Source organism: Mobula hypostoma, chromosome 4 (assembly GCF_963921235.1).
Source record: "Mobula hypostoma chromosome 4, sMobHyp1.1, whole genome shotgun sequence".
Lineage (NCBI taxonomy): Eukaryota > Metazoa > Chordata > Chondrichthyes > Myliobatiformes > Myliobatidae > Mobula > Mobula hypostoma.
This window is the reverse complement of record NC_086100.1, coordinates 99,601,116-99,625,010: the sequence shown is the minus strand read 5'-3', so window position 1 is coordinate 99,625,010 and position 23,895 is coordinate 99,601,116. Positions and strand designations below refer to the sequence as shown.

Genomic DNA, 23,895 nt, shown 5'->3' with positions numbered 1-23,895 from the left:
CATCTGTATTTACTAAGGAAACTGGCATGAAGTCTATGGAATTAAGGGAAACAAGTAGTGAGATCATGGAAACTGTACAGATCGAAAAGGAGGAGGTCCTTGCTGTCCTGAGGAAAATTAAAGTGGATAAATCCCTGGGACCTGACAGGGTGTTCCCTCGGACCTTGAAGGAGACTAGTGTTGAAATTGCAGAGGCCCCGGCAGAAATACTTAAAATATCGCTGTCTACAGGTGAGGTGCCGGAGGATTGGAGAGTGGCTCATGTTGTTCCCTTGTTTAAAAAAGGATCGAAAAATAATCCAGGAAATTATAGGCCAGTAAGTTTAACGTTGGTAGTAGGCAAGTTATTGGAGGGAGTACTAAGAGACAGAATCAACAAGCATTTGGATAGACAGGGACTTATTAGGGAGAGTCAACATGGCTTTGTGCATGGTAGGTCATGTTTGACCAATCTATTGGAATTTTTTTAAGGAGGTTACCAGGAAAGTGGATGAAGGGAAGGCAGTGGATATTGTCTACATGGACTTCAGTAAGGCCTTTGACAAGGTCCCACATGGGAGGTTAGTTAGGAAAATTCAGTTGCTAGGTATACATGGAGAGGTGGTAAATTGGATTAGACATTGGCTCAATGGAAGAAGCCAAAGGGTGGTAGTAGAGAATTGCTTCTCCGAGTGGAGGCCTGTGACCAGTGGTGTGCCACAGGGATCAGTGCTGGGTCCATTGTTATTTGTCATCTATATCAATGATCTGGATGATAATATGGTAAATTGGATCAGCAAATTTGCTGATGATACGAAGTTTGGAGGTGTAGTAGACAGTGAGGAAAGTTTTCAGAGCCTGCAGAGGGACTTGGACCAGCTGGAAAAATGGGCTGAAAAGTGGCAGATGGAGTTTAATACAGACAAGTGTGAGGTATTGCACGTTGGAAGGACAAACCAAGGTAGAACATACAGGGTTAATGGTAAGGCACTGAGGAGTGCAGTGGAACAGAGGGATCTGGGAATACAGATACAAAACTACTGAAAAGTAGCGTCACAGGTAGATAGGGTCGTAAAGAGAGCTTTTGGTACATTGGCCTTTATTAATCAAAGTACTGAGGATAAGAGCTGGAATGTTATGATGAGGTTGTATAAGGCATTGGTGAGGCCGAATCTGGAGTATTGTGTTCAGTTTTGGTCACCAAATTACAGGAAGGATATAAATAAGGTTGAAAGAGTGCAGAGAAGGCTTACAAGGATGTTGCCGGGACTTGAGAAACTCAGTTACAGAGAAAGGTTGAATGGGTTAGGACTTTATTACCTGGAGTGTAGAAGAATGAGGGGAGATTTGATAGAGGTACATAAAATTATGATGGGTATAGATAGAGTGAATGCAAGCAGGCTTTTTCCACTGCGGAAAGGGGAGAAAAAACCAGAGGATATGGGTTAAGGGTGAGGGGGGAAAAGTTTAAAGGGAACATCGGGGGGGGGCTTCTTCACACAGAGAGTGGTGGGAGGATGGAATGAGCTGCCAGACGAGGTGGTAAATGCGGGTTCTTTTTTAACATTTAAGAATAAATTGGACAGATACATGGATGGGAAGTGTATGGAGGGATATGGTCCGTGCGCAGGTCAGTGGGACTAGGCAGAAAATGGTTCGGCACAGCCAAGAAGGGCCAAAAGGCCTGTTTCTGTGCTGTAGTTTCTATGGTTCTATGGTTTAAACAGTCGGCAAGATGTACTTTACGAAGTCCTTCAGTTAGTTACAAGGATTGCAAATCAGGGAGGTCAGGTAAAATTTCTATGGGTTCCAGCACATGTAGAGGTGAAGGGGAATGAGAGGGTGGATGAGTTGGCAAAGAAGGCGTTAAAGAAAGAAAATGTAGAAATGCACATTCGTATCAGTAAAGCAGAGGTTAAGTGTGTAATCTGGGAAAAAATCAACCAAATGTGGCAAGAAAGATGGGACAGGGAAGGGAAAGGGAGGCACTTATATCAAATACAACAGAGTGTTGCAGGTACTAGGGTAGGTAGTGGAATAAAAGAGAGGAAACTGTGTGGACTGGGTTAAGGCTGGGACACTGTGCATTAAACAAAACATTGAAAATGATAGGGAAACACCAGACAGGATTGTGTGAGGAATGTCAGGAAGAGGAGTCAGTAGAACATGTAGTTCTGTGTTGCAGGAAGTATGGGATACAGAGAGAGATGATGAGAATTAAACTAAGGGAGTTGGGTGTGCAGGAATTCACATTAAAAGGGTTGCTTGGCATGGGTGAGAGAGCACAGATTAGGGTATTTTTAGCGTTCTTAAGGGGTACATGGGTTTTTTATAGGATATGACGGATAAACAGGAATAGGGTACTAGGATGGTCAAAGATGGGAGGGTAAAGTGTAGGTTAGTGTGTGTGCGTGTGCATGTGCGTGTGTGTGTGCGAGCGAGAGAGATTGGGTGAAGGGATTTAGAATACATGTCTAGTGCACATTCCGGAGCAGAAGGTGGCGGTAATGCACCATTAAGCTGGATGCCGTAAAACAAGACAGACAGACAGACAGACAGACAGACAGACAGGGTAGCTAGTCCAATAAGGGCAGTGAGTCCATAAGGGTAGTTAGCCAGTAAGGGCAGCTAGTCCAATTAGGGTAGTTAGTCCAATTAGTGTAGTTAGTCCAATCAGGGCAGCTGGTGCAATGAGGGTAGCTAATCCAATTAGTGTAGTAGGTCCAATAAGAGTACCTAGTCCAATTAGTGAAGCTAGTGTAATAATTGTAGCAAGTCCAATAAGGGTAACGTTACAATAAGGGTAGCTAGTCCGTTAGGGGTAACGCTTTCATGAAGTGTAGCTAGGCCAATAATTGTAGCTAGTCCAGTAAGGGCAACTTTACCAAACGGGGCAGCTAGTCCAATGAGGGTAGTTGGTCCAACTAGGGTTCCTAGTCCAATAAGGGTAACTAGGTTAATAAGGGAAGCTAGTATCATAGGTGTAGCAAATCCAATAAAGGTAACATTACAATAAGGGTAATGTTTTCATTAAGTGTAGCTAGTCCAATAAGGGCTGCTAGTCCATTAGGTGTAATGTTTCCAAATGGGGCAGCTAATCTACTGAGGGTAGTTAGTGAAATTAGGGTACCTAGTCCAATAAGGGAAGCTAGTCTAATAATGGTAACTGGTCCAATAGCTGTAACATTTCAAATGAGGGCAGCTGGTGCAATGACGGTAGATAGTCCAATGAGTGTACCTAGTCCAATAAGGGTTAGTTTTCAATATGGGTAGCAAGTCCAATAGGGGTAATATTTCATTCTGTAGCTAGTCCAAAAGGGGTAATATTTCATTAAGTGTAGCTAGTCCAATAGGGGCAGCTAGTCCAAATAATGGTAGCTAGGCCATAAGCGTAGTGTTTCCAAAAATGGTAGTTAGGCCAATAAGGTCAGCTAGTCCATTAGGAGTAGTTAGTCCAATGTTGGTAGTTAGTACAGTGAGGGTAGCTAGTCCAATAAGGGTAAAGTTACAATAAGGGTAGATTGGCCAGTAATGCTATCTAGGCCATAAGGGCAGTGTTTCCAAAAGAGGTAGTTAGGCCAATATGGGTAGCTGGGACAATAAGGGCAGCTAGTCTAATAGGGGTAGTTAGTTCAATGATGATAGTTAGTGCAATGAGGGCCACTAGTCCAATAACAGTAGGTAGTGCAATGAGTGTAGCTAGACCAATAAGGGCAGCTAGTCCAAAAATGGCAGATTCTCCAATAAGGGCAGATAGTCCAATAGCAGTAGCTAGTCCATAAAGTTTCCAATAAGGGTAACATAGGAACGTAGAAACATAGAAAACCTACTGTACAATACAGGCCCTTCGGCCCACAATGCTGTGCCGAATATGTACTTACTTTAGAAATTACCTAGGGTTACCCATAGCCCTTTATTTTTCTAAGCTCCATATACCTATCCAGGAGACTTCTAAAAGACCCTATCGTATCCACCTCCACCTCCGTTGCCCATTCCATGCACTCACCACTCTCTGCATAAAAAACATACCCCTGACATCTCCTCTTTACCCGCTTCCAAGCACCTTAAAACGGTACCCTCTCGTGCGAGCGATTTCAGCCCTGGGAAAAAAGCTTTTGACTATCCACACAATCAATGCCTCTCATCATCTTATACACCTCTCATCCTCCGTCGCTCCAACCTATTCTCATAAGGCATGCTCCCCAATCCAGGCAACATCCTTGTAAATCTCCTCTGCATCCTTTCTTTAGTTTCCACATCCTTCCTGCAGAGAGGTGACCAGAACTGAGCACAGTACTCCAAGTGGGGTCTGACCACGGTCCTATATAGCTGCAACATCACTTCTCGGCTCTTAAACTCAATCTCATGGTTGATGAAGGCCAATGCACTGTATGCCTTCTTAACCACAGAGTCAATCTGCGCAGCTGCTTTGAGCATCCTATAGACTTGGACCCCATGATCCCTCTGATCCTCCACACTGCCAAGAGTCTTACCATTAATACTATATTCTGCCAAGATACTTAACCTACCAAAATGAATCACCTCACACTTATTTGGGTTGAACTCCATCTGCCACTTCTCAGCCCAGTTCTGCATCCTATCAATGTCCCGCTGTAACCTCTGACAGCCCTCCACAACACCTCCAACCTTTGTGTCATCAGCAAATTTACTAACCCATCCTTCCACTTTCTCATCCAGGTCATTTATAAAAATCACGAAGAGAAGGGGTCTCAGAACAGATCCCTGAGGCACACCACTTGTCACCAACCTCCATGCAGAATATGACCCATCTACAACCACTCTTTGCCTTCTGTGAGCAAGCCAGTTCTGGATCCACAAAGCAAGGTCGCCTTACTTTCTCAATAAGCCTTGCATGGGGTACCTTAACAAATGGCTTGCTGAAATCCATATACACTACATCTACTGCTCTACCTTCTTCAATGTGTTTAGTCACATCCTCAAAAAATTGAATCAGACTCGTAAGGCATGACCTGCCTTTGACAAAGCCATGCAGACTATTCCTAATCATATTATGCCTCTCCAAATGTCCATAAATCCTGCCTCTCAGGATCTTTTCCATCAACTTACCAACCACTGAAGCAAGATTCACTGGCCTATAATTTCCTGGGCTATCTCTACTCCCTTTCTTGAATAAGTGAGCAACATCTGCAACCCTTCAATCCTCTGGAACCTCTCCCGTCCTCATTGATGATGCAAAGATCATTGCCAGAGGCTCAGCAATCTTCTACCTCGCTTCCCACAGTAGCCTGGGGTACATCTCGTCCGGCCCCAGTGACTAATCCAGCTTGATGCTTTCCAAAAGCTCCAGCACATCCTCTTCCTTAATATCTACATGTTCAAGTTTTTCAATCCACTGCAAGTCATCCCTACAATCGCCAAGATCCTTTTCCGTAGTGAATACTGAAGCAAAGTATTCATTAACTACCTCTGCCATCTCCTCCAGTTCCATACACACTTTTCCACTGTCACATTTGATTAGTCCTATTCTCTTACGTTTTATCCTCTTGCTCTTCACATACTTGTAGAATGCCTTGGAATTTTCCTTAATCCTGTCCACCAAGGCCTTGTCATGGCCCCTGCTGGCTCTCCTAATTTCATTCTTAAGCTCCTTCCCACTAGCCTTATAATCTTCTAGATATGTATCATTACCTAGATTTTTGAACCTTTCGTAAGCTTTTCTTTTCTTCTTGACTAGATTTTCAAAAGCCTTTATACACCACTGCTCCTGTACCCTACCATCGTTTCCCTGTCTCATTGGAATGCACCTATGCAGAACACCACACAAATATCCCCTGAACATTTGCCACATTTCTTCAGTATATTTCCCTGAGAACATCTGTTCCCAATTTATGCTTCCAAGTTCTTGCCTGATAGCGTCATATTTCCCCTTACTCCAATTAAACACTTTTCTAACTTGTCTGTTCCTGTCCCTCTTCAATGTTATGGTAAATAAGATGGAATTGTGATCGCTATCTCCAAAATGCTCTCCCACTGAGACCTGACACCTGACCTGGTTCATTTCCCAATACTAGATCAAGTACAGCCTCTCTTCTTGTAGGCTTATCTACATATTGTGTCAGGAAATCTTTCTGAACACACCTAACAAACTCCACCCCATCTAAACCCCTTGCTCTAGGAAGATGTCAATCAATATTTGGGAAATTAAAAACTCCCACCATGACAACCCTGTTATTATTATTACACCTTGCCAGAATCTGTATCCCTATCTGCTCCTCGATGTCCCTGTTACTATTGGGTGGTTTATGAAAAACACCCAGTAGAGATATTGACCCCTTCCTGTATTGAACTTCCATCCACAGGGACTCAGTAGACAATCCCTCCATGACGTCCTCCTTTACTGCAGCCATGACACTATCTCTCATCAGCAGTGCCACACCCCCAGCTCTTTTGCCTCCCTCCCCGTTCCTTCTGAAACATCTAAAGCCTGGCACTCTAAGTAACCATTCCTGCTCCCGAGCCATCCAGGTCTCTGTAATGGTCACAACATCATAGCTTCAAGTACTGAACCACATTCTAAGCTCATTTGCTTTGGTATTTAGTCCAATAAGGGTAGCTAGGCCAATAAGGGCAGCTAGTCCAAGTCGGGTAAAGTTATAATAAGGGCAGCTAGTCCAATTTGGGTAAAGTTATACTAAGGGTAGCTTGGCTAATAATGGTATTTAGGCCATTAGGGTAGCGTTTCCAAAAATGGTAGTTGGGTCAATATGGGTAGCTAGGCTGCTCGTCCAGTGATGGTAGTTAGTACAGTGAGGGTAGTTAGTACAGCGATGGTAATTAGTACAATGAGGGTAGTTAGTACAGTGAGGGTAGTTAGTACAATGAGGGTACTTAGTACAGTGATGGTAGTTAGTACAGTGATGGTAGTTAGTACAGTGAGGGTAGTTAGTACAATGAGGGTAGTTAGTACAATGAGGGTAGCTAGTGCAAAGAGGGTAGTTAGTACAGTGAGGGTAGTTACCATAGAAACCACAGCACAGAAACAGGCCCTTTGGCCCTTCTTGGCTGTGCCGAACCATTTTCTGCCTAGTCCCACTGACCTGCACACGGACCATATCCCTCCATACACCTCCCATCCATGTATCTGTCCAATTTATTCTTAATTGTTAAAAAAGAACCCGCATTTACCACCTCGTGTGGCAGCTCATTCCATACTCCCACCACGCTCTGTGTGAAGAAGCCCCCCCTAATGTTCCCTTTAAACTTTTCACCCCTCACCCTTAACCATGTCCTCTGGTTTTTTTCTCCCCTTGCCTCAGTGGAAAAAGCCTGCTTGCATTCACTCTATACACATCATAATTTTATATACCTCTATCAAATCTCCCCTCATTCTTCTACGCCCCAGGGAATAACGTCCTAACCTATTCAACCTTTCTCTGTAACTGAGTTTCTCAAGTCCCGGCAACATCCTTGTAAACCTTCTCTGCACTCTTTCAACCTTATTTATATCCTTCCTGTAATTTGGTGACCAAAACTGAACACAATACTCCAGATTCGGCCTCACCAATGCCTTATACAACCTCATCATAACATTCCAGCTCTTATACTCAATACTTTGATTAATAAAGGCCAATGTACCAAAAGCTCTCTTTACGACCCTATCTACCTGTGACGACACTTTTAGGGAATTTTGTATCTGTATTCCCAGATCCTACTGTTCCACTGCACTCCTCAGTGCCTTACCATTAACCCTGTATGTTCTACCTTGGTTTGTCCTTCCAACGTGCAATACCTTACACTTGTCTGTATTAAACTCCATCTGCCATTTTTCAGCCCATTTTTCCAGCTGGTCCAAGTCCCTCTGCAGGCTCTGAAAACCTTCCTCACTGCCTACTACACCTCCAAACTTTGTATCATCAGCAAACTTGACAATGAGGGTACAATGAGTTAGTACAATGAGGGTAGCTAGTGTAAAGAGGGTAGTTAGTACAGTGATGGTAGTTAGTACAGTGATGGCAATTAGTACAATGAGGGTAGTTAGTACAATAAGGGTAGTTAGTACAGTGATGGTAGTTAGTATAGTGATGGTAGTTAGAACAGTGAGGGTAGTTAGTACAATGAGGGTAGCTAGTGCAAAGAGGGTCGTTAGTACAATGAGGGTAGCTAATGCAAACAGGGTAGTTAGTACAGTGAGGGTAGTTAGTACAATGAGGGTAGTTAGTACAGTGAGTAGTTAGTACAGTGAGGGTAGTTAGTACAAAGATGGTAGATAGTACAGTGAGGGTAGATAGTACAATGAGGGTAGTTAGTACAGTGATGGTAATTAGTACAATGAGGGTAGTTAGTACAGTGATGGTAGTTAGTACAGTGAGGGTAGCTAGTGCAAAGAGGGTAGCTAGTGCAAAGAGGGTAGTTAGTACAGTGAGGGTAGTTAGTACAATGAGGGTAGCTAGTGCAAAGAGGGTAGTTAGTACAGTGAAGGTAGTTAGTACAATGAGGGTAGTTAGTACAATGAGAGTAACTGGTGCAAAGAGGGTAGTTAGTACAATGAGGGTAGTTAGTACAGTGATGGTAATTAGTACAGCGAGGGTAGCTAGTGCAAAGCGGGTAGTTAGTACAGTGAGGGTAGCTAGTGCAAAGCGGGTAGTTAGTACAGTGAGGGTAGTTAGTACAATGAGGGTAGCTAGTGCAAAGAGGGTAGTTAGTACAGTGAGGGTAGTTAGTACAATGAGGGTAGCTAGTGCAAAGAGGGTAGTTAGTACAGTGAAGGTAGTTAGTACAATGAGGGTAGTTAGTACAATGAGGGTAGTTAGTACAATGAGAGTAGCTGGTGCAAAGAGGGTAGTTAGTACAATGAGGGTAGTTAGTACAGTGATGGTAATTAGTACAGCGAGGGTAGCTAGTGCAAAGCGGGTAGTTAGTACAGTGAGGGTAGCTAGTGCAAAGCGGGTAGTTAGTACAGTGAGGGTAGTTAGTACAATGAGGGTAGCTAGTGCAAAGAGGGTAGTTAGTACAGTGAGGGTAGTTAGTACAATGAGGGTAGCTAGTGCAAAGAGGGTAGTTAGTACAGTGAAGGTAGTTAGTACAATGAGGGTAGTTAGTACAATGAGGGTAGTTAGTACAATGAGAGTAGCTGGTGCAAAGAGGGTAGTTAGTACAATGAGGGTAGTTAGTACAGTGATGGTAATTAGTACAGCGAGGGTAGCTAGTGCAAAGCGGGTAGTTAGTACATTGATGGTAGTTAGTACAGTGAGGGTAGCTAGTGCAAAGCGGGTAGTTAGTACAGTGAGGGTAGTTAGTACAATGAGGGTAGCTAGTGCAAAGAGGTAGTTAGTGCAGTGAAGGTAGTTAGTACAATGAGGGTAGTTAGTACAATGAGGGTAGCTGGTGCAAAGTGGGTAGTTAGTACAAAGAGGGTAGTTAGTACAGTGAAGGTAGTTAGTAAAATGAGGGTAGCTAGTACAGTGAGGGTAGTTAGTACAGTGAGGGTAGTTAGTACAATGATGGTTCCTGGTGCAAAGAGGGTAGGTAGTAGAATGAGGGTAGTTAGTGCAAAGAGGGTAGCTGGTGCAAAGAGGGTAGGTAGTACAGTGAGGGTAGTTAGTAGAGTGAGGGTAGTTAGTAAATGAGGGTAGTTTGTACAGTGATGGTAGTTAGTACAGTGATGGTAATTAGTACAGTAAGGGTAGTTATTACAAAGAGGGTAGTTAGTACAATGAGGGTAGTTAGTACAATGAGAGTAGCTGGTGCAAAGAGGGTAGTTAGTACAATGAGGGTAGTTAGTACAGTGATGGTAATTAGTACAGCGAGGGTAGCTAGTGCAAAGCGGGTAGTTAGTACATTGATGGTAGTTAGTACAGTGAGGGTAGCTAGTGCAAAGCGGGTAGTTAGTACAGTGAGGGTAGTTAGTACAATGAGGGTAGCTAGTGCAAAGAGGTAGTTAGTGCAGTGAAGGTAGTTAGTACAATGAGGGTAGTTAGTACAATGAGGGTAGCTGGTGCAAAGTGGGTAGTTAGTACAAAGAGGGTAGTTAGTACAGTGAAGGTAGTTAGTAAAATGAGGGTAGCTAGTACAGTGAGGGTAGTTAGTACAGTGAGGGTAGTTAGTACAATGATGGTTCCTGGTGCAAAGAGGGTAGGTAGTAGAATGAGGGTAGTTAGTGCAAAGAGGGTAGCTGGTGCAAAGAGGGTAGGTAGTACAGTGAGGGTAGTTAGTAGAGTGAGGGTAGTTAGTAAATGAGGGTAGTTTGTACAGTGATGGTAGTTAGTACAGTGATGGTAATTAGTACAGTAAGGGTAGTTATTACAAAGAGGGTAGTTAGTACAATGAGGGTAGTTAGTACAATGAGAGTAGCTGGTGCAAAGAGGGTAGTTAGTACAATGAGGGTAGTTAGTACAGTGATGGTAATTAGTACAGCGAGGGTAGCTAGTGCAAAGCGGGTAGTTAGTACATTGATGGTAGTTAGTACAGTGAGGGTAGCTAGTGCAAAGCGGGTAGTTAGTACAGTGAGGGTAGTTAGTACAATGAGGGTAGCTAGTGCAAAGAGGTAGTTAGTGCAGTGAAGGTAGTTAGTACAATGAGGGTAGTTAGTACAATGAGGGTAGCTGGTGCAAAGTGGGTAGTTAGTACAAAGAGGGTAGTTAGTACAGTGAAGGTAGTTAGTAAAATGAGGGTAGCTAGTACAGTGAGGGTAGTTAGTACAGTGAGGGTAGTTAGTACAATGATGGTTCCTGGTGCAAAGAGGGTAGGTAGTAGAATGAGGGTAGTTAGTAGAGTGAGGGTAGTTAGTAAATGAGGGTAGTTTGTACAGTGATGGTAGTTAGTACAGTGATGGTAATTAGTACAGTAAGGGTAGTTATTACAAAGAGGGTAGTTAGTACAAAGAGGGTAGTTAGTAAAGTGATGGTAGTTAGTACAGTGATGTTAGTTAGTACAGTGATGGTAGTTAGGACAGTGAGGGTAGTTAGTACAGTGATGGTAGTTAGTACAGTGAGGGTAGCTAGTGCAAAGCGGGCAGTTAGTACAGTGAGGGTAGTTAGGACAGTGATGTTAGTTAGTACAGTGATGGTAGTTAGGACAGTGAGGGTAGTTAGTACAGTGATGGTAATTAGTACAATGAGGGTAGTTAGTAGAGTGATGGTAGTTAGTACAAAGAGGGTAGTTAGTACAATGCGAGTAGCTAGTACAGTGAGGGTAGTTAGTACAGCGAGGGTAGTTAGTACAATGAGGATAGCTGGTGCAAAGAGGGTAGTTAGTAGACTGAGGGTAGTTAGTGCAAAGAGGGTAGTTAGTACAATAAGGGTAGTTAGTACAGTGATGGAAGTTAGTACAATGAGGGTAGCTAGTACAGTGAGGGTAGTTAGTAGAGTGAGGGTAGTTAGTACAGTGAGGGTATTTAGTACAATGATGGTTGCTGGAGCAAAGAGGGTAGTTAGTAGAATGAGGGTAGTTAGTGCAAAGAGGGTAGCTGGTGCAAAGAGGGTAGCTAGTACAGTGAGGGTAGTTAGTAGAGTGAGGGTAGTTAGTAAATAAGGGTAGTTAGTACAGTGATGGTAGTTAGTACAGTGATGGTAATTAGTACAGTGAGGGTAGTTAGTACAATGATGGTTCCTGGTGCAAAGAGGGTAGCTAGTACAGTGAGGGTAGTTAGTAGAGTGAGGGTAGTTAGTAAATAAGGGTAGTTAGTACAGTGATGGTAGTTAGTACAGTGATGGTAATTAGTACAGTGAGGGTAGTTAGTACAAAGAGGGTAGTTAGTACAATGAGGGTAGTCAGTACAGTGATATTAGTCAGTACAGTGATGGTAGTTAGTACAGTGATGGTAGTTAGTACAATGAGAGTAGCTAGTGCAAAGAGGGTAGTTAGTACAATGAGGTTAGCTAATGCAAAGAGGGTAGTTAGTACAATGAGGGTAGTTAGTATAGTGATGAAAGTTAGTACAGTGAGGGTAGTTAGTACAATGATGGTTGCTGGTGCAAAGAGGGTAGGTAGTACAATGGGGGTAGTTAGTGCAAAGAGGGTAGCTGGTGCAAAGAGGATAGTTAGTACAATGAGGGTAGTTAGTACAGTGATGTTAGCTAGTGCAAAGAGGGTGGCTAGTGCAAAGAGGGTAGTTAGTACAGCGATGGTAGTTAGTACAATGAGGGAAGATAGTACAATGAGGGTAGTTAGTACAGTGAGGGTAGTTAGTACAGTGATGGTAGTTAGTACAGTGAGAGTAGCTAGTGCAAAGAGGTAGTTAGTGCAGTGAAGGTAGTTAGTACAATGAGGGTAGTTAGTACAATGAGGGTAGTTAGTACAGTGATGGTAATTAGTACAATGAGGGTAGCTAGTGCAAATAGGGTAGTTAGTACAGTGAGGGTAATTAGTACAGTGAGGGTAGCTAGTGCAAAGAGGGTAGCTAGTGCAAAGAGGGTAGTTAGTACAAAGAGGGTAGTTAGTAAAGTGATGGTAGTTAGTACAGTGATGTTAGTTAGTACAGTGATGGTAGTTAGGACAGTGAGGGTAGTTAGTACAGTGATGGTAGTTAGTACAGTGAGGGTAGCTAGTGCAAAGCGGGCAGTTAGTACAGTGAGGGTAGTTAGTACAGTGAGGGTAGTTAGTACAAAGAGGGTAGTTAGTACAAAGAGGGTAGTTAGTAAAGTGATGGTAGTTAGTAAAGTGATGGTAGTTAGTACAGTGATGTTAGTTAGTACAGTGATGGCAGTTAGTACAGTGAGGGTAGTTAGTACAATGAGGGTAGTTAGTACAGTGATGGTAATTAGTACAATGAGGGTAGTTAGTAGAGTGATGGTAGTTAGTACAAAGAGGGTAGTTAGTACAATGCGAGTAGCTAGTACAGTGAGGGTAGTTAGTACAGCGAGGGTAGTTAGTACAATGAGGATAGCTGGTGCAAAGAGGGTAGTTAGTAGACTGAGGGTAGTTAGTGCAAAGAGGGTAGTTAGTACAATAAGGGTAGTTAGTACAGTGATGGAAGTTAGTACAATGAGGGTAGCTAGTACAGTGAGGGTAGTTAGTAGAGTGAGGGTAGTTAGTACAGTGAGGGTATTTAGTACAATGATGGTTGCTGGAGCAAAGAGGGTAGTTAGTAGAATGAGGGTAGTTAGTGCAAAGAGGGTAGCTGGTGCAAAGAGGGTAGCTAGTACAGTGAGGGTAGTTAGTAGAGTGAGGGTAGTTAGTAAATAAGGGTAGTTAGTACAGTGATGGTAGTTAGTACAGTGATGGTAATTAGTACAGTGAGGGTAGTTAGTACAATGATGGTTCCTGGTGCAAAGAGGGTAGCTAGTACAGTGAGGGTAGTTAGTAGAGTGAGGGTAGTTAGTAAATAAGGGTAGTTAGTACAGTGATGGTAGTTAGTACAGTGATGGTAATTAGTACAGTGAGGGTAGTTAGTACAAAGAGGGTAGTTAGTACAATGAGGGTAGTCAGTACAGTGATATTAGTCAGTACAGTGATGGTAGTTAGTACAGTGATGGTAGTTAGTACAATGAGAGTAGCTAGTGCAAAGAGGGTAGTTAGTACAATGAGGTTAGCTAATGCAAAGAGGGTAGTTAGTACAATGAGGGTAGTTAGTATAGTGATGAAAGTTAGTACAGTGAGGGTAGTTAGTACAATGATGGTTGCTGGTGCAAAGAGGGTAGGTAGTACAATGGGGGTAGTTAGTGCAAAGAGGGTAGCTGGTGCAAAGAGGATAGTTAGTACAATGAGGGTAGTTAGTACAGTGATGTTAGCTAGTGCAAAGAGGGTGGCTAGTGCAAAGAGGGTAGTTAGTACAGCGATGGTAGTTAGTACAATGAGGGAAGATAGTACAATGAGGGTAGTTAGTACAGTGAGGGTAGTTAGTACAGTGATGGTAGTTAGTACAGTGAGAGTAGCTAGTGCAAAGAGGTAGTTAGTGCAGTGAAGGTAGTTAGTACAATGAGGGTAGTTAGTACAATGAGGGTAGTTAGTACAGTGATGGTAATTAGTACAATGAGGGTAGCTAGTGCAAATAGGGTAGTTAGTACAGTGAGGGTAGTTAGTACAATGAGGGTAGTTAGTACAAAGAGGGTAGGTAGTACAATGAGGGTAGTTAGTACAGTGATGGTAGTTAGTACAATGAGGGCAGCTAGTACAGTGAGGGTAGTTAGTACAGCGAGGGTAGTTAGTACAATGAGGGTAGTTAGTACAATGAGGGTAGCTGGTGCAAAGAGGGTAGGTAGTACAATGAGGGTAGTTAGTACAGTGAGGGTACAGTGATGGTAGTTAGTAAATGAGGGTAGTTAGTACAGTGATAGTAGTTAGTACAGTGATGGTAGTTAGTAAGTGAGGGTAGTTAGTACAGTGATGGTAATTAGTACAGTGAGGGTAGTTAGTACTGTGATGGTAATTAGTACAGTGAGGGTAGTTAGTACAGTGATGGTAGTTAGTACAATGAGGGTAGTTAGTACAAAGAGGGTAGTTAGTACAATGAGGGTAGCTAGTACAGTGAGGGTAGTTAGTACAAGGATGGTTGCTGGTGCAAAGAGGATAGTTAGTACAATGCGGGTAGTTAGTACAGTAAGCGTAGTTAGTACAGTGAGGGTAGTTAGTACAGTGAGGGTAGATAGTACAATGAGGGTAGTTAGTACAGTGAGGGTAGATAGTACAATGAGGGTAGTTAGTACAGTGAGGGTAGCTAGTACAGTGAGGGTAGTTAGTACAAAGAGGGTAGTTAGTACAATGAGGGTAGCTAGTACAGTGAGGGTAGTTAGTACAAGGATGGTTGCTGGTGCAAAGAGGATAGTTAGTACAATGCGGGTAGTTAGTACAGTAAGCGTAGTTAGTACAGTGAGGGTAGTTAGTACAGTGAGGGTAGATAGTACAATGAGGGTAGTTAGTACAGTGAGGGTAGATAGTACAATGAGGGTAGTTAGTACAGTGAGGGTAGTTAGTACAGTGAGGGTAGTTAGTACAGTGAGGGTAGCTAGTGCAAAGAGGGTAGTTAGTACAGTGAGGGTACTTAGTACAATGAGGGTACCTAGTACAATGAGGGTAGTTAGTACAAGAGGGTAGCCGGTGCAAAGAGGGTAGTTAGTACAATGAGGGTAGTTGGTACAGTGAGGGTAGTTAGTACAATGAGGGTAGTTAGTACAACGAGGGTAGTTGGTACAGTGATGGTAATTAGGACAATGGGGGTAGTTAGTACAATGAGGGTAGTTAGTACAAAGAGGGTAGTTAGTACAGTGATCGTAATTAGTACAATGAGGGTAGTTAGTACAGTGATGGTAATTAGTACAGTGAGGGTAGCTAGTGCAAAGAGGGTAGCTAGTGCAAAGAGGGTAGTTAGTACAGTGAGGGTAGTTAGTACAGTGAGGGTAGATAGTACAATGAGGGTAGTTAGTACAGTGATGTTAGCTAGTGCAAAGAGGGTAGCTAGTGCATAGAGGTTAGTTAGTACAGCGATGGTAGTTAGTACAATGAGGGTAGTTAGTACAAAGAGGGTAGTTAGTACAGTGAGGGTAGTTAGTACAAAGAGGGTAGTTAGTGCAGTGAGGGTAGTTAGTACAGTGAGGGTAGATAGTACAATGAGGGTAGCTTGGCCAATAATGGTAGCTCGGCCATAAGGGTACCATCTACAATAATGGTAGTTAAGCCAATATGGGCAGCTAGGCCAATATGAGTAGTTAGTGCAATGAGGCTAGCTAGTGCATTGAGGGCAGCTAGTCTAACAAGGGCAGCTTGTGCAATAAGGGTAGTTAGTCCAGTGAGGTTAGTTCATGCAATTAGGATAGCTAGTCCAGTAAGGGCAGCTGGTCCAATAACAGTAGCGAGGCCAATAACGGTAGCTAGTCCAATTAGGGTAACCAGTCCAATAAGTGTAGTTGGTCCAATAGGGGTAAAGTATCCAATGTCAGGAGCTAGCCCAATCAGGGTAGAAAGTGCAATAAGGGCATCTAATCCAATAAGGGTAGGTATTCCATAACAGTAGCGTTTCCAATAAGGATAGGAAGGCCAATAACGGCAGCTAGGCCAATAGGGTAATGTTACAATAAGGGGAGCATTTCCAATAAGTGAAGCTAGTTCAATAGGGATCGCTTGTCCAATAAGGGTAGCTAGTTAAATCTTTTTCCTATGGTAGAGGTATCAAAAACGAGAGGGCATAGACTTGAAATGAGAGGAACAATTTTTAAAGAGGATCTGAGTGTGAAATGATATTTATATTTGATATCTATAACATGCTTCTGGGAGAGATGGTGAAATCAGATAAAGTTACTATTTTGAAGAAGCATTTAGACAAATATTTGAAAAGGCAAGAATTTGAAGACCCTAACATGGGCAACTATCATTAGATTGATGAGCAAAAATATCGGCAGAGAAGGGCCCATGTCTATGCTGTCATGGTCCGGATCGGGGTCCCTTTAAATTTACCTTGTTTATGTTACGATCCAGACTGTTGATTCCCTGTTTTCCCATGTCCCTCGGCTTTGGTGATTAGAGGCAATTAATGCTCGGCTGAACCAGTAGTTTATAGTCTCCGGCTTTCAGCCGTTTGGCACTGGAGCGTCTGCAAAGTCATCTAAGGTACGGTGTGCCCATGTCATCTGGCCGGAGCAAGCCTAGTCTCTGCCGAAGCGAGTGCCAGTAAATCGCCTCTCCTCACCGGAGCAACCCTGTCCAGTTACCTCACCAAAGCGAGCCTGCAAAGTTTCCTCACCGAGGTGGGTCTGTCAGTTAACCCGCTGGAGGGAAACAAGAACCGCTGTCTACTGTTCCCGGGCCGAGTCGAGAGCTCGCCACTACCCGGAGGCTCCAAGTCAAGCCCTGGCTCCGGTGGTATTCAAGCACCAAGTCGAGTCCTGGCCCTGGTGACATTCAAACACCAAGTCGAGTCCTGGCCCTGGTGGCATTCAAGCACCAAGTCGAGTCCTGGCCCTGGTGACATTCAAGCACCAAGTCGAGTCCTGGCCCTGGCGGCTTCCCAGATCTGAGACAAGTCCTGGCCCTGGCGGTCTGTGATTACTGTCCTATACGCTTGTCTGAATCCCTTCTCTGTCCCTCTCGCCTCTAGCCCTCGTCTGCAGCCCCCGCCTGCACTTCGGTCTAGTTCCATTGCCGGAGCTAGATAGGTACTGTCTGGTGTTCATTCGTGTTGGTCTTGTCTTGTCTTGTCTTGTCCTCGCCTCCGTGGGGTAAGTCAAGCCGTCTTGCCATTGCCCCATGGGGGGTCATGTTCTCTCGTCTTGTCCTCGCCTCCGTGGGGTAAGTCAGGCCGTCTTGCCGTTGCCCCGCGGAGGGTCATGAGTCCAGGCTCTATGTCCTGTACCCAACGAGGGGTCCCGGCTCTCTGTTCTGTGTGTGAGTCCTGGCCCTCTGTCCTGTACCCAAGGAGGGGTCCCGACTCTGTGTTCTGTGTATGTGTCCATGGTTCCACGTACCTGCTCTCCCAAGACCGAGGCTCTGTGTTCCCATGTTTCTCCTCTCCCTAGCCCATGCCATGTCCATGCCTGGTTCTGGGGTCCGAGCCCGAGGCAAGACCCAGGTACTGGGTCCTTGCCCAGTATCGGGCTCGGAGTCCATACCCTAGCCTCTTCATGTCTCCTCTAGTTCTGAGAGCTGATCCCGAGTCCTAGCCCAGACTCTTGGTCCTAACCTAGTCGTAGTCCTCAGTCCTTGTCCAGTTCGCTACTCCTGCTTCTGCCTAGCTCTCCTGATATTGAACAGTAAACTAAATTTAATTAACCTCACAAGATGTGTCTTGCATTTGGGTCCACCTTTGCTCCCTATGCCCCCGCCATTGTGACATATGCAGCATGGCTAATCGTCTATAATCTCATTCTCTACTTCCACTCACTCATTGATCAGATAACCTTGTTTACAGATTATCCCTATGATCATCCAGGTTTTACCCTATGAAATGTCTTTCCCATCCTCCAACCTCCCTATTGCTTAACAGACTTACTATCTAACCTTCCCAGTTCTGTCAAAGGGTCTTTGATCATACGAATTTACATCTACAGAGAATGTTCCTGAATCCAGAGTCAGGGACATTTCCTCTTTTGTTGTATGGGGAAAAATTATAATTCCAATTTCCTTGGAATTCTGGTCACAAGCTAACCACTCAGAGCCAGAATTAAACTGTAAATGCTGGAAATATCCTTGAATCTGGCAGCATTATGGAGGGAGAGAGAGAATAATCTTGAATATTATTTCTTACCAATACAGTTATTCTCATCACTTCCATCCAAGCAATCATCTTCACCATCACATAATGAAAAATTTGGAATACATACGCCGGACTTGCAGGAATAAGAATGGTGGCAATCTATTTTAGCAAGAGAAAAAGATATCAAGCTTGAGGAAATGCCATGGGCTCATTTGCTTACATTTTCATTGCACTGATGATATTCCTTGGCACAGGGGAACAAGTAGCTGCTACCTTATATCTCTAACAAAATGGGGTTGATTCTGATCGATGTTGCTGCCTGTTATGGTGATAGTGTGGAATTCTCCTAGGTGCTCAGCTTTCCCTCCACATGTCAAAAATGTGTCCATTGGTAGGTTAAATTGGCTATTATATAGAACATAGAATATAGAATAGTACAGCACAGTACAGGCCCTTCGACTCACAGCGTTGTGTTAACCCTTATACCCTGCCTCCCATATAGCTCCCCACCTTAAATTCATCCGTATAGCTGTCTAGTAGTCTCTTAAACTTAACTACTGTATCTGCCTCCACCACTGACTCAGGTAGTGCATTCCACACACCATCCACTCTCTGAATAAAAAACCTTCCTTTAATATTCCCCTTGAACTTCCCACCCCTTACCTTAAAGCCATGTCCTCTTGTACTGAGCAGTGGTGCCTTGGGGAAGAGGCGCTGGCTATCCACTCTATCTATTCCTCTTAATATCTTGTATACCTCTATCATGTCTCCTCTCATTCTCCTTCTCTCCAGAGAGTAAAGCCCTAGCTCCCTTAATCTCTGATCATAATGCATACTCTCTAAACCAGGCAGCATCCTGGTAAATCTCCTCTGTACCCTTTCCAATGCTTCTACATCCTTCCTATAGTGAAGCGACCAGAACTGGACACAGTACTCCAAGTGCAGCCTAACCAGAGTTTTATAGTGCTGCATCATTATCTCGCGACTTTTAAACTCTATCCCTCGACTTATGAAGGCTAACACCCCATAAGCTTTCTTAACTACCCTATCTACCTGTGAGGCAACTTTCAGGGACATGTACCCCCAGATTCCTCTGCTTCTCCACACTACCAAGTATCCTGCCATTTACTTTGGACCCTGCCTTGGAGTTTGTCCTTCCAAAGTGTACCATCTCACACTTCTCCGGGTTGAACTCCATCTGCCATTTCTTAGCCCACTTCTGCATCCTATCAATGTCTCTCTGCAATCTTTGACAATCCTCTACACTATCCACAACACCACCAACCTTTGTGTCATCTGCAAACTTGCCAACCCACCCTTCTACCCCTACATCTAGGTCGTTAATAAAAATCACGAAAAGTAGATGTCCCAGAACCGATCCTTGTGGGACACCACTAGTCACAACCCTCCAATCCGAATGTACTCCCTCCACCACGGCCCTTTGCTTTCTGCAGGCAAGCGAATTCTGAATCCACCTGGCCAAAATTCCCTGGATCCCATGCATTCTGACTTTCTGAATATATTGCTCCTGGTGTGTTGGGGAGAGTTGATATGAACTGTGCAGAAAGTAAGAAACATTAATTGAAGGAATAGGATTGCTTGGTGTGTTGCCATGGATTCAATGGGATGAACTTCTTGTATATCATAGGGGCAATATAAAATCAAATAAAGCTTGTTTATCCAGTATCATACATCTGGAATTCTTGTGCAACCAGTAACAATATTTATTTCATAGAAACAAGCCCGAGCAGCGCACTATATTTTAAGCATTACTGAAAATATATGTGAGAACACAGTATTAGTTTATTTATAATGGCAGTGCAGTTGCAGGCTGATTAGAAGGAGCATCTCTTTAAGGATTTGGCAATCACACGCGGTGGTGAGAACAATCAATCATTTGGAAGTCAGTCACATCCTTGGAATATAGATTTGCAGTTTAAAACACTGCTTTTTAGTGGGTGAGGATATGACATATAATGCATGAGGTTGGTTCAAGATTTATGCATAGAAAATTAACGTATGATGTACAGTAATTATTTTTGATTAATTCTCATGTAAATAGCATACGATTGAACCAGTACCTCCCGTTCCCTGTGAATGCTAAATGGCTGAGAGTATAATGTATATAAAAGAGTATAACATATATGAATTTACAGAACATTAGCTAATATCAAAACCCCAGTGACATGAGTAGAAGAGATCAAGGTTGTGTACTTATACCTGTACAGCACAGCTCATCACTTAAGTCAGCACAGTCATCAATGCCATTGCAAACTTCCATCAGTGGGATACATTTGCCATTTACACATTTAAATTCATTATTATTGCAATTCTTATCTGGTAACAAAAGAAAGGAACAATTTTAGCAAAAGCAATATATTAAGTCATATTACAAGTAGTGACAGCATAATTCAATATCTCAGTTGCCAGACTGGGAACTGGTGAATGACTGTCACAGGTAAATTCCGAGTGAAGTTCAAATTATACTTATAGCTTGATTGGATCATTGTAACCTGGCATAACTCATTCAGTTTCATTGATGACATTGCCTTCTGTGTATAACTGAGCACTGTCTGGGAATCACAAATCCACCACAAATATTCTCTGATTTTCCTCTTTTCTTTGAATCTTCTGAGGAAGCGGCGACTCCTTTGCTTGCATCTTCGGAAACAGCTCTATTTCCATCTTTAATATCTCTATTTTTTCCTTTCAGGGTTCTTTTGAAGACCCTGACCTGGAGTTACATGCTGACTACGGTTCTTTGCAGGAATGGGACCTACTCTCGGGGTTTCACGACTGGCCGTTATTCGGCATGCCAAGGGCTCAGCCTAAGAGCTTAGCTCGCCTTCGGAGGGCCAAGATCTCGTGGCTCTGGAAATGGGCGGATTGAAGGTCGGTATCCAGACAGGAGATCAGTGTGTCGTGGGAGATGGAAGATCTACGGCTGTGTGCCCAGAGACCCGAGATCTTTGGGCACAGAGCTCGGAAAAAGCGATGCAATGGACTTTTATCATAAACCAGCAAGTTGTTTGTTATGTCTCCCTTCTCACGGTGAAACAGAGACACCTCTTTCTCCCTTATTAGGGAGAGGGAGAGCCTGAGGTATGTCGAATGCCAGGTGAACAATGTAGTCTTTGAACTACTACAAGTCTGTGTCTTTGCTGTTGCTTTACTCACACTTGAGTGCTGATGCTTTTTTTTTGCCGGTGGGGGAAGGGGGCATCATTGCTTGCTGCCATTTACACGTAGGAGGGAGGGGAGCTGGGGGGACTTTGGGGTTCTAGCATTTAACTGTCATTCATTATTTGGGGGCACTCCTCTGTTTTCCGTGGATGTTTGCGAAGAAAAAGCACTTCAGGATGTATACTGTACACATTTCTCTGACATTAAATGTACCTTTGAAACCTTTGAAAGATAAGCAAGAAAGCATCTCGACTTGAGAGTTTCCTAATGGTCTCCTTGGCAATTCAAGCACAGTGGCACAAAGCTCTCTAATCAATGGCATATAATGAAAAACAATCAAAAACCTGGAGGATGATTGTAACATTGAACTGCGGCAATATGCATTCCCTCGCAGCCATCCTGTGGTCTTCCAATGTCCGTCAGTTGGAAACATTCTGATAGGCTTGTCTCAAAGCCTCTGCAGCGTGTCCTATTAGACCAGATGACCATTGTGCTGTTCTTCCATTTGTGCCAAACTTCCCTATTTTTTAAGAGATTCTTTGCTCCCCTGCAAAATGAGTAAGACTTTAATAACAGGGGCACAGAATTTTTGCCCACTGAGTCTGTGCTAACCATTGCATATTTGTTTACACTGATCATCTTCTATTTTCTCGTATACCCATCACTCGGCCGCAATTCTAGTGTGCACTTACACACTAGAGGCAATTTACAGTGGTCAATAAACATAACAACCTCAGATGTGGGAGCAACCTGGTGAACATGGAGAAAATGCATTGATCACAGGGAGAATGTGCAAACTCCACTCAGTCAGAGTTGGAGATCATTGGGGAGAATGTGGAACGTGCATATCATCAAAGAAAATATTTAAACTCTACTCAGACAGCGTTGGAGATCTTTGGGGAGAGTGTGCAAACTGCACTGAGACAGTGTTGGAGGTAATTGGGGAGGGTGTGTAAATTCTATTCAGATAATGTTCAAGGTCATCAGGGGAATGTGAAAACTCCACTCAGACAACATTGAAGGTCATCAGGGAGAATGTGCAATCTCCTTTCAAAAAGCACTGGAGCTCTTTGGGAAAAATGTGCAAAGTGCACTCAGGCAGTGTTGCAGATCAATTGGTACAGTGTCTGCAATTCATACTACAATCTGAGAGGGAGAAGTATAACTCACATGTATCAGTATCACAATGGGATAAAGGAAATTACAGAGGCATGAGAGAGGAGCTTGCCCAGGTGGATTGGAAGAGGATACTGGTGGGTATGACAGCAGAACAGAGGTGGCTGAAGTATCTTGGAATAGTTCACAAGGTGCAGGATAGATATGTCCCACAGAAGAAGTTCTCAAATGGCTAGGGTAGACAACTGTGACTGGCAAGGGAAGAGTTCAGGACTTCATAAAAACCAAGGGAAGGGCTTATAAGGTAGCAAAAGTGAGTGGGAAGTTAATGCAAGCTTTTAAAATCCAACAAAAAGCAACTAGAAAAGCTTAAGAAGGGAAAAGATGAAATGTGGGGGCAAACTAGCCAATAATATAAAGCAGGATACTGAAAGTATTTTCGGTTATATAAAGAGTTAAAGGGAGGTGAGAGTTGATATTGGACCACTGGAAAATGATGCCGGTGAGGTAGTAATGGGGAACAAAGAAATGGCAGATGAACTTAACGGGTACATTACATCTGTCTTAACTGTGGAGGACAATAGCAGTGTGCCAGAGGTTTGTGAGTGTCAGGGAGCAGGAATGAGTGCCATTGCTATTACAAAGGAAAAAGTGCTAGGCAAACTAAAAAAGTCTTAAGGTGTATAAGTGACCTGGACCAGATGGACTACATCCCAGAGTCGTGAGAGAGGTTGCTGAAGAGATAACAGATGCATTGGTTATGATCTTTCAAGAATCACTTGATTCTGGCATGGTTCCAGAGGACTGGAAGATTACAAATGTCACTCCAATCTTTAAGAAGGGAGGAAGGCAAAAGAAAGGAAACTATAGGCCAGTTAGCCTAACTTCAGTGGTTGGGAAAGTGTTGGAGTCTATTATTAAGGACGAAGTTTCAAGATACTTGGAGACTAATGATAAAATAAGTCAAAGTCAGCATGGTTTCTGTAAAGGGAAATCTTGCCTTATGAATCTCTTAGAGTATTTCAAGGAAATAACCAGAGGAGAGGCAGCGGACGTCATTTACTTGGATTTTCAGAAGGCTTTTGATAAGGTGCCACACATGAGGCTGCTTAACAAGATAAGTTCCTATGGCGTTACAGGAAAAGTACTGGCATGGATACAGGAATGGCTGACAGGCAGGAGGCAGTGAGTGGGAATAAAAGGGCCTTTTCTGGTCGGCTGCTGGTAACTAATCGTGTTCCTCAGGGGTCAGTATTGGGTCCGCTACTTTTCACATTGTTTGTCAGTGACTTAGATAATAGAATTGATGGCTATGTGGCAAAGTTTGTGGATGATATAAAGATAGGTGGAGGGGTAGGTAGTGTTGAGGAGGCAATGCCAATACAGCAGATCTTAGACAAATTGGAAGAGTGGGCAAAAAAGTGGCAGAAGGAATATAATGTTGGAAAATATATGGTATGTATTTTGGTAAAAGGAACAATAGTGTGCACTATTATCTAAATGGGGAGAAGGTT

General features: G+C 43.4%; 1 protein-coding gene across 1 annotated transcript in view; it reads right to left on the bottom strand.

The window, feature by feature from the left end:
• The window catches only part of cfi (complement factor I), a 205,100-nt gene that overhangs the window by 62,025 nt on the left and 119,180 nt on the right, over positions 1-23,895 (bottom strand). Inside the window, exons 5-7 of the mRNA XM_063046272.1 lie at positions 21,610-21,812; positions 20,303-20,419; positions 18,134-18,241 (exon numbers count right to left, since the gene is read on the bottom strand). Coding sequence (XP_062902342.1) covers positions 18,134-18,241; positions 20,303-20,419; positions 21,610-21,812 — 428 coding nt within the window. The remainder of the gene's footprint in view (positions 1-18,133; positions 18,242-20,302; positions 20,420-21,609; positions 21,813-23,895) is intronic.